Here is an 11,372-nt window from a genome sequence, read left to right as displayed (position 1 = left end):
TTGTCATGTCCACAGAGTCTCAGTCTGAGTCAGTGTTTAAGCTGCTCAAGACGTTAGCATGCTACCGGTTAGCAACTGTCATCAATCAACTGTCAGTGGCTTCAACACGATAAACACACGTGTGTCTCACATGTATGAACACTGAGGAAATACTACAGTAACAGCTCTGACCTCTGTCACATGTTGTATCCAAGTTTGTGGTTCAGGACATTCTCTTGGAGAGGTCAGAGGTCAGAGCTGAGCTGTTGAACCTACATGCTAGCCAGTAGCATGCTAACATCTTGAGCAACTTAAACACTGACTCACTGGTTTCTTCACATAAACGTGCGTCTCTGGGGCCGTGTTTTTACTCTTATCTTAATGAGTACATAAAATATCGGTATTCAAAATGGCCACCATAACAACAAAAGTCACATGACTGAAATGTATAGCTCTTTAAAAATTTTTTTTTTTTACAGATATTTCAAACCACTATCAGGGCACATGTTTCCTAAAGTATGAAGTATTCTGTGGGACCTTTGACAAAGAACTTGAAAATTTAAATGGGACGATCAAATAACGTCTCTTTTTAACCTCTTCTTAACCTCTTTTTAACCTACCCAAATCTCAAAGCTTCTCGACTTGAATTGAGTGAAGAGGCTACGTTTTAAAGCAGGTGTCTGTGTTTTATGTTTACCTTAAAAGTTTTTAATCCGAGGCTAATCTGTATCACGTCCCGTTACGTTGTGAGAAACATTAAACTGCTACAAAAGACGACGCCCACACATGTTTTTTTTGTTTTATATATTCTTTATACACTGTACATGAAACACAAGAGGATGGATAAATGAACTTATCCAACAGCGATCAGAAACACACCAGTGCGAGGAGGAAAAAGTCCGGGGGGTTCTGGGAGTTTGAGGAGGCAGTTTGACCTCGTGGACCGGTGTAAGGCAGAGAGGGGGGAGTAAGGCCACAGAATGGGAATGGGCAAACTTTACTACTTTACATTCAAATATTCAAATACATGAACCAGCGGCGTCTCCATCCAGGGCCTAAAAACATGATCAAATGGGTTTGCAAGGTTACAAGTTTGGTTGTAGTGCTGGGAAAAAAGAAAAGCAGAAGACCAAAGGGTGAGACGTTACTGATGGAAGTACCGATGTTAAAACCATTTAACCTCTTAACTCCCGCCTGAACCGAGAGGATTTTCTCCAGTTCAGCTTTACCCAAATCCTGTAGGCCAGTGTAACGCCTCATTTGAAAGCTAAGATCTACAAAACTCATCTAAATGGATCTTTTTTTTCCTCACGTCATCAGATTTTTTTTCCATCATTTTTTGGGGGGGTTTTCAACTTCTTTTGGTAACTTTTTTGGTCAAATAGTAAATTCCTTTTTTGTCAATTTTTTGTGACATTTTTGCCACTTTTTCATCATTTTTTGGTCAATTTTTTTGTAAATTTTTCGTCATTGTTTTGTCCCTTTCTGTCATTTCTTTGTCCTTTTTGTCCTTTTTTTTGTCAATTTTTTTGTCACATCTTTTGTCATTTTTTGCCACTTTTTCATCATTTTTTTGTCAAATTTTGGTCAATTTTTTTGTCAGTTTTTTGTCCATTTTTGTCAATTTTTTGTACATTTTTTGTCATTTTTTTGTCCCTTTCTGTCATTTCTTTGTCCTTTTTTGTCAATTTTTTGTCACATTTTTTAGTAATTTTTTTGTCAATTTTTGTGACATTTTTGCCACTTTTTCGTAATTTTTTCGTCAATTTTTTGTCATTGTTTTTTCTCTTTCTGTCATTTTTTTGTCAATTTTTTTGCCACCTTTTCATCATTTTTTGGTCAAATTTTGGTCAATTTTTTGTCTACGTTTTCTCACTTTTTTGTCACATCTTCATCATTGTTTTCCGTCTCAGTTCTGTCGCTATTCTCTCACCTTTTGTCCAGAAGCTTTTGGATTGGGGTAAAGCCAAACTGGAGAAAATGTGCTCGGTTCAGGTGGGACTTAAGGGGTTTAAAAACTCCGGGCCCTTGTTACAAACAGACTCTCACCTCAGCATCAGGAAGGGTTAAAACGTTTTAAAATGTCCAGTTCCTGTTCAGACTTTACGTGGCTGTAGGAGGGAGGCGGGAACACGTGGAGTTGAATAATACCAGCCTGGGGAGTGATTGTCAGCGTTCTGGGGACAGATATTGCACGTTCGCCCTCACGAGCACTCGCCGAGTCTGGGATCGGTCCAGGCAGCGGCGACTTTAACGTGCAGGTTTCCAAATATACAGCGGGAGGTCGGCTCGGCTCTGTTTCCACACGTGTGCAGCAGATCGATAAGAGTGGAGAGGATCTCAGAGCACGTTCATGTACAGCACAGTCCTCACATCTGGGACGCACAGGATCCAGATGTTCAGAGTAATATCAACCTTATCCAGTCACAGTTCTGAGACTGCGGTGAAAATGGTTTGAAAAAAAAAAAAACGGTTAAAATAAGTTAAACATCGTCAAAAGTTTCCAAACACAAAGTTGGATCCCAGAAGTAATGATTGTGTTTCTCCATGTGGTCCTTTGTGTCTGTGTTTAGAAGAATCAGCTGCAGAAAACACAAATATCACCCACTGGCGGAGTCCGGTCAGTCCAATATGTGAGTCTATAATGGCAGGAGCAGATCCTGAAGAAGACACTTGTCTGAGACCCGGCGGTCACGTGTGGTCACATGTGCGGTCACATGTGCGTCCACATGTATGTTACAGTATGTTACAGTATGTACACGGCTCTGAGGCCCCTCACAAGGATCAGCTCCTCCAGCTCTGCACAGACACAGGCTCCGCACGGCCACGTCCGGCTGGTTCACGCCAACTTCCTGTTTGTGAGTTACTGTTTCCTGTCCGTGTTTAAACCTATGGGGAGTTAGTCATGTCTGAAGTAGATGATTTATAACGGCTAAGTGTAACATGTCCCTCAGTTAAAGGAACAGGCCACTGTTTTACACACTGAGACATGTTCTTACCTGAGCTTAGACGAGTTCATGTGGACCTGTCTGGGCTTTGTGCGTGCGCTCAGTCACCAAGGCCGGATTTAAGTAAAAAAAATAAAGTTTTTTCAGGATCCCCCATATACTGAATCAATTAATATTTATATAGCACCTAAACAACCTCTGTACTTACACTATCTGTCTGTTGGATTTCTCTCTTTCTCTTTCTCTCTCTTTTTTTAAATGAAACATGCAGAAGTAATTTCTTAAACATAGGACTATTTAAAAAAAAAATGTCATTTTTTAAATTACAAATATTTGTGAAAAACAAAACAGTTTACCATAATGACCCCAGTTTGAGCTCTGTGGCCCTCGCGGAAGAACCTTTGCTACTGGCAGACCGGTGGGGGTGGACATATGTAAAGGGGGGTCTAACGCTCCCACAGAGATCTTTTTTTATTTTAATGGTGCATTTTGGTGCATTAATAATAAAGAAATGAAATGAAAGATCCGCACAAGCTTTTTTAAAGCTCACGAGTGATGTTTCGGGCTTTAGCCCTTCGACTTCTATGACCCGAAACGTCACTAGGTGAGACTTAACCTCTTACCACCCGCCTAAACCAAATGCATTCTGTCCTCTTCGGCCATTATATAGGCCTGTTTAACGCCTCATTTTGGTCACATTTTTGTTGAATTTTTGTCATTTTTTTGTTGAATTTTTGTCACATTTTGGTTGAATTTTTGTCACATTTTTGTCACTTTTTGGTTAAATATTTGTCAAATTTTTGTTGAATTTTTGTCACATTTTTGTCGACTTTTTGTCACTTTTTTGTTGCGTTTACATCCTTGTTTTCTTCTCATTTTTTGTGGCTGTTTTGGTGCTTTTTTCCCAAGAAGCTTTTTGATTCGGGTAAAGCCAAACTGGATAAAATGGGTTCCGTTCAGGTGGGAGTTAAGAGGTTAAAAAAAGCTTGGGAGCCACACAGTTGTTTATCATTCCTGCTTTTTCTGATCCTGCACACCGACTCAGACCTGTGGATGTGCGTGTTTTTAATGTGTTTTTAATCCTGGTTTAGTCCTGGTTTAGACCCAGATTAGTCCTGGTTTAGTCTCAGGTAAAACATCCTCTGATAAAGCCTTATTACATGTGAATGAGTCTACAAAGAGAGAGGGAACTCATCTGACATGTTTCTCCTTATGCCCAGGGGCCCCTCAAACCTGCTGGGCCCCCGGGCTTAGCCCCTGTGAGCCGCTGCATAAATCCGGCCCTGTCAGTCACGCACAGAAAGAGTTGTTGGCACTTGGCCTCTCCCAGTGTCTTCCTATGGCTCCAAACGGGGGTGAAGTCGGGCACAAAGACCAGACAGGTACGGATGAACTCGTCTAAGATCTCAGAGGAGAAACGGTTCCTTTAAGTCCCAAACCTTCTGCCTTTGGTCACATGTTGTTTCAGGAAGTTGGTGAGAAGTCGTGTGCGGAGCTCGAGTCTGAACCTTCACTTTGGCAAACTCTAAAGTCCCTCCTGGGGGAAGCCTGAGGGACCGGTCAGGCTCTCGCGGCTTCCCTCTTGTGCTATTCGATCCTCTTTGGTCCAGACTGGCCGCCCCGGACCGCCCGGCGCGGCGCCTCAGAGTTTAAAGGGTGGTCTCCGGTTTGTGGAGCGGTGCGTTCAAATCAAAGTAGCAGCTTGGGTTCGCTCGTCTCACACATTTGGCATCGTCCGACAATACTTACAGGAAATACACGAGCGCTTTGGCTAACACCCCCCCGGCCCGCCCCCCGCCCTCAGGGACCACAGACCGCTCTGGTACCACACACACTTGTGCTTCAGCCCCGCAGCGAACCACTGGAATCGTGTGTGTTCCGCTGCACAGGGCCCCGTGGAGGAGGGGCCCCGTGGAGGAGGGGCCCCGTGGAGGAGGGGCCCCGTGGAGGAGGCCCCGCCCCGCAGGCTAACGTTAGCATGAGGTAATCATAAAAACTAGAAAACACCGACAGGAGCAAGATTTACTAAAAACTCAGATACAAAGTAAAAGATAAAGTTAAAGTTTTCATGTTTAATCTTTCATGAGTTAAGACGCGCACACAGAGTCCCAGAGTCCCAGAGTCCCAGAGTCCCAGAGTCCCAGAGTCCCAGAGTCCCAGAGTCCCAGAGTCCCAGAGTCCCAGAGTCCCAGAGTCCCAGAGTCTGTCCCGGACCCCTGAACGCACCACGATTCACCACGATTCAGCACGAGAGGAAACGTGGCTCTGGAGGCGACTGGACCGGGTTTATCCAACTCTGCTGCAGCTCGTCCAGGTCTGCAGGGTTTATAACAGTCCCTCTGTCAGGGCCAGACCCAGGCCAGACCCAGGCCAGACCCAGGCCAGACCCAGGCCAGACACAGGCCAGATCCAGGCCAGACACAGGCCAGACCCAGGCCAGACCCAGGTCAGATCCAGACCAGACTCAGGCCAGACACAGGCCAGACACAGGCCAGACCCAGGTCAGACACAGGCCAGACCCAGGTCAGACACAGGCCAGACCCAGGTCAGACACAGGCCAGACCCAGGTCAGACACAGGCCAGACCCAGGTCAGACACAGGCCAGACACAGGCCAGACCCAGGCCAGACCCAGGCCAGACACAGGCCAGACCCAGGTCAGACACAGGCCAGACACAGGCCAGACCCAGGTCAGACCCAGGCCAGACCCAGGTCAGACACAGGCCAGACCCAGGCCAGACTCAGGCCAGACCCAGGCCAGGCCCAGGCCAGACCCGTCTGCGTCACTGTGGGCGCTCTTTAAGAAAATAAGTCTCAGGGCGGCTGTGGCTGATGGAGCAGAACGAGGATCAGCCTTTTGTGCTTTTGGGTTTAGGATGTTTTACAGGTCTCGCTATTGTGTTGATTCTCTCCCGCGGCGTCGGCGGCTGCAGAGCTCAGGCCTGGGGGGGGGGGGGGTTTAGGGCGGGGCACCGTTAAACCACACCCGGCTGGTGTAGTAAAAAAAAGGTTTAGGTTCTACTGGTATAAAAAAAATAATAGCATTGGAAGAAAGAACCGAGAAGAAAAATAAAATCTTCATGAAAAGATTCGTGAAAAAATGTGGGAAACATTTTTAAAACTTTGGGGGGAAAAAATGTGAAAAATGTGGCAAAATTGAAATAAAGAAATTTTGAAAGAAAAAAAAAAAGTAAAAAAAAAAAATTGGGAAAATTTGGGAAAAAACACGTACAATTTTTTTGGGGAAAAACATGGAAAAAATAGTCAAATTGGGGGAAAAAAATAAGAAGAACAAACAAATGATACAAATGCAAAAGAAATGAAATGAAAGTCAAAGGAAAAAACATTATTAATCTGTTTTATGGTTTTATATGACAAATAATTAAGTATAGGTATCAAAAAAGTATTGTTCAGGGATCTGTATGGAAAACCAAGTATTGTTAAAGTATAAAACAAGGTAACGGTGCCCCGCCCTAACTGGAAAGTGAGGCTCCTCCCCCTCCCAGGGCCCCGTCATGGCCGCCCCGTCATGGCGCCTGAGTCTGCCGCGGGTCCCTGTGGTGGAAAGAGCCTCTCCTGTCCTGCAGCCTCACCGTCCTGGGGTGGGGGGCGGGGGGGGGCGGGGCTCACCTCAGGCTCCCCCACCGTCATTTGGGGCTGAACAGTCCGGACTCGGCCTTGGTGCTGCCGCTGCGGCCCCAGCAGTTGGCCGTGATGCTCATGCTGCGCTGCGTGGCCCCCTGGTGGGCGTGGTGGCCGCCGCGCTCACTGTCCGACTGGCTCTGCGTGCGCTCGGGCCGGTTGTGGCCGTGCACGGCGGCGCTGGTGGGGGAGGTGGGCGCGGGCTGGGACGAGATGGTCCGCAGCAGGTGGTTGCGTTTCCTCAGGAACTCGCTGTTGGCGCCCAGGCCGAAGCTGCTCTTCCTCAGCACCAGGCGCGTGCTGCTGGACTTGACCGGGCGCGAGCGGTGGGAGTACTCCAGCTGGGACAGGTGCGCCGCGTAGCCCTCGGTGATGAACTGTGAGCAGACAATTACTCAAATCAACTCAAGCAGCAAGAGGAGAAGCAGAAAAACCTCTGTGTAGCTAACGCTAGCTAACCGTTACACTAACAGCAGTTGAAGCTACCTGTTGAAGATTGAAAAAAAATGGCCGAAAAAATGACAAGAATGGGACTATACAAAAATGGGACTAAATGTGACAAAAAATGACAAAAATTTTATTAAAAAATAGACGAAAAAATGACAAAAAAATTGATAAAAAAATGGCCGGAAAAAAAAGACAAAAATGGGACAAAAAATATACAAAAATGGGACTAAATGCGACAAAAAATGACAAAAATTTGATTAAAAAATTGCCAAAAAAATGACAAAAAAATGACAAAAATGTGATTAAAATTTGCACACAAAAAAACAAAAAAATACAAAAAAATGACAAAAATGTGACAAAATTGGACAAAAATTTAATTAAAAAATGTACAAAAAAATGACAAAAATTTGATTAAAATTTGACCCAAAAAAATACAAAAATGTGACAAAAAAAGAAAAAAAAAAGAAAAAAAAGTTACAAAAATGAGTTGAATACCCAACAAAAAAATGATGGAAAAAAAATCTGATGACGTGAGGAAAAAGATCCTCTCGGTTCAGACAATTACTCAAATCAACTCAAGCAGGAAGAGGAGAAGCAAAAAAACCTCCGTTGTAGCTAACGCTAGCTAACCGTTAGTGTAACAGCAGTTGAAGTTACCTGTAGTTCATACATCAACCACTAGGCGGAGCTGTTGCTATGCTAATGACATTTAGGACTTTTACATTGCGCATTTATGTATATATTATTATTATCCCAACATTTAAGTACAATTTATAGGGCCATGTAATCAGTAATATTCGATTTAGAATTAATTTAAATTTAGTAATTTTGGTAAGTCTAGTTTAACCCCTTAACTCCCACCTGAACCAAGCACATTTTCTCCAGTTTGGCTTTACCCCAATCCAAAAGCTTCTGGAAAAAAGCTGTGAAAATAGCGACAAAACTGAGACGAAAACAATGATGAAGATGTGACAAAAAAGTGAGAAAACTTTGACAAAAAAGTGACGAAAAAATGACCAAAAAAATGGACAAAAAATGACAAAATGTGACAAAAAATGACAAAAAATGACCCCAAAAAGCAACAAAAAACAGCAAAAAAAAAAAGGAAAAAAATGTACAAAAAGTTGACAAAAAAAGGACAAAAAGGACCAAAAAAATGACAGAAAGGGACAAAACAATGACGAAAAATTGACAAAAAATTGATGAAAAAATGATGAAAAAGTGGCAAAAATGTCACAAAAATGGACAAAAAAATTACGAAAAAATTAGAAAAATGTGACAAAAAATGGACAAAGAAATGACAGAAAGGGACAAAAAAATGACGAAAAATTGACAAAAAAATGACGAAAAAATTATGAAAAAGTGGCAAAAATGTCACAAAAAATTGACAAAAAAGGAATTTACTATTTGACAAAAAAAGTACAAAAAAGTTACAAAAATTAGTTGAAAACCCCCCCAAAAAATGATGGGAAAAATCTGATGACGTGAGGAAAAAGATCCATTTAGATGAGTTTTGTCGATCTTAGCTTTCAAATGAGGCGTTACACTGGCCTACAGGATTTGGGTAAAGCTGAACTGGAGAAAATGCTCTCGCTCGAAAACTATATTCATAATTCAGCATTTGTTAAAGTAGTTTTTGAATAATTAGAGAAAGTTTAGATTTTTCTCCAAATTGTTTTCCCTCTTAACTGTTTTCAAACATGACCATATATGGGCGAGTCCAGGGTCTGTATCTATAGATAAAGGTAAAGTTCCAGAGCAGTTTGACTCATTTCCCATTGACAAAACATGGTCGGCACGGCAACAGTTTAAAATGGTTAGCCTTCATCTATGTCACTTCCTGTCAGTGTCCAATAAGGAACTATGAACATCACTAAAATGGCCAAAATACAGAAAACTGGGCACAATCTTCAACAAAGTCTTAAATATAATTGTGTTACTATGTTTTAGCCTGGACCCACTGGCTGCTGAGCCACAGGAGATACTTTTACTGTTTTTATGTGTGGCTTTTTCTTTTAACATGAACCATCATTCTAGTGTCCGGAATAAACTCAATAATAACAATAGTAATTCGCAAAAAAAAATTCTAGTGTGTCATATACACTTTAAAGGCCCAATACCTCTTTTTTTTTTTTACAGAAATGATTACAAACAATGAAAGAGTGAGCCACTAAATTAAAATGTTAGATATTAGTTGTGCTCCAAACTCGTTTCTAACTTTCCTAACATGTTTGTAGCATCACAGTTCTTCACAGGGACGAGTTTATCGGTGCATTTCACATCTGTCAGGGTCACTTTCAGAGAAATCCTGAGAGTTAAAAAAGCTGATACAGAGTTTTCTATAATCTAAAGAAGACCAGACACCGCTCACCCACTCACACTCTGATACAGACACTGAGGGCCAGATCTTGTGACTGGCGCAGTCCGTGCGCAACTCTAAACGCAACATGGTGCACGCGCGATCTTGCATGTGGTGCAGGTTTAGCGCTCAAGGCTGCGCTGCCAGGGAGAGGGCGTTATTTTAGAAAAAGAGGCGACTGAGGCTGGTTCATTACAGCAGCACTTGGAGCCGCTCTTCTATGGCAACCTTCACATTATGTTCCTCTTACATCCCACTGCCTTGTCTTCTTCCTTAGAATCGATGTCAAATTGAAAACAACAGTGAAATTGCCTTGAAAAGTCTGTTTGAGCGTCAGTTACGCACGGGTTTACTTTGATACAGTAGATCAACGCGCACCTCACACCAAAACAACAACAGTTTTCCATAAATAAACCACACACGCCTTCAAGTGCCACAACACCAGGTCTGATCTGAGTTTTAAGGAGACGTTTCCATCGTGTGTCAGTCTTTACCTCCTGATGATGCTCCTTGTGGAGCCACAGCTCAGTCCAAAAGAAAGAAGCACATTTCACAGGGCGCAGAGCAACTTTTTTTTCTTTTTTCCAATTCAGCCACTCCAAGAATCCTGCAGCTGTGGCGCAAATGTTCCAATACACTACAGTTTTCTTGCAACTGCTACATCACTCTGTAACTCCTCCACAGCCAAGTTTCTGATCATTTAAATCCTTTACATTTCGTAACTTTGCGCATTCGAACGGTGTCCAACGCGAGGCCTCTCTGTCCTGCCCGCTCATCTTGGATCAGCAGTGAGTGGCTGCAGCAGCGGAGGGACAGTTTTATTTATTTATTTTCTTTATTAAACATTGCGCTGCATCATGCATGTTACGCGTTTGCAGGAGAACCCCCCCTCACAACCCACCACCTTCTGCAGGTCTGGGGAAAGCATGGGGAGGGGGCGGCACCACAACATCGCTATGCGAGTCTGTCCCCCGTCCTGTCCTGCCCACTTTTTGCGCCAGGTATGACACTGAAGATATACAAGGAGCGCCACCGTCTGCGTACTCGTCTTCTCTACAGCCTGCGCCATGAACCACAAGATCTGCCCCCCTGTCAGACACTGGGGGGGGTGTCTTTCCAAAATGACAAAATGACAATGTGCACCTGCGGGATTTGAACTATCAACCCTCCGGTCACAAGACGACGCGCTCCACTGTCTGAGCCACTGTCGCCCCAAAGAGCTGAGAATAAGAAGAACCGGGTTCTCCTCAGCTGAGTCTGTGTGAGGTTTGTGTTTGTGATACATTTTAAACCAGTCAGTGATGGAGGTAAAGCTGCTCATCTCTCATCTCCTCCGCTCAGATTTCGATTGTGGTTAACTGTGACTACGATCTAAATGACCCAACACGAGCCAAACAAAGTGAAACCCTGTGAGAGTGAGGGGGGCGTGTGGGTCACCTGGCACTGCTGCTGCATCTTCTTGGTGGGTCGACCCACGATGTAGATGTGTGAGGGGGGCAGGCCGATGGCGGAGTACACGGAGATGTCTTTGGTGGAACCGTAACCGGCGAAGATCTTCATGTGGGTCTGAAATCAGGAAGCAGAGGTTCAAAACGGCTTTACTGTCAGACTGAGGAAAACCATCTGGGTCAGGGTCCTCCATTTTTACTCAACAAAACGTCTTTTATTAAATCTATAATAAATAATCTATAATAAATAAATGTATAATAATTTCCTCAACCAAAAGTGTAAAAAGTGTCTCCACACTGCATGACTTTACTGACCTTTAAGCAAATATACAAAACACCAGACTCGCTCTACTGACCTCCTCAGGTCAGAGCTCAGTTAAAGGAACAGGCCACGGTTTCTACATACTGAGACATGTTCTTACCTGAAGAATGCCCGCAGGCTGCTCTGCTTTATACTACGACACTAGAGGCCATTGCTCCGCCATTGCTGCAGTACCTCCATACCGCCACTAGGCCCCCAAAAGCATTGCACTTTAGACACGTTAAAAACA

The 11,372-nt window shown here is 43.7% G+C and overlaps 1 protein-coding gene across 7 annotated transcripts in view; it reads right to left on the bottom strand.

The window, feature by feature from the left end:
• Window positions 1–6,390: 6,390 nt before the first annotated feature.
• LOC306959579 (membrane-associated phosphatidylinositol transfer protein 2-like) overlaps window positions 6,391–11,372 on the bottom strand; it is an 89,513-nt gene continuing 84,531 nt past the window's right edge. For all 7 annotated transcript variants that reach the window (XM_079551728.1, XM_079551729.1, XM_079551731.1 and 4 more), the window contains 2 exons: window positions 10,811–10,939; window positions 6,391–6,944 (listed from right to left, as the gene is read on the bottom strand). In XM_079551728.1, the coding sequence (XP_079407854.1) occupies window positions 6,573–6,944; window positions 10,811–10,939 (501 nt within the window). In that variant the 3' untranslated portion in view covers window positions 6,391–6,572. The remainder of the gene's footprint in view (window positions 6,945–10,810; window positions 10,940–11,372) is intronic.

The sequence above is a fragment of the Gobius niger genome (assembly GCF_951799975.1).
Source record: "Gobius niger genome assembly, chromosome: 1".
Classification (NCBI taxonomy): domain Eukaryota; kingdom Metazoa; phylum Chordata; class Actinopteri; order Gobiiformes; family Gobiidae; genus Gobius; species Gobius niger.
Note: the sequence above shows the minus strand (reverse complement) of the source record. Positions and strands in the feature narration are given on the sequence as shown.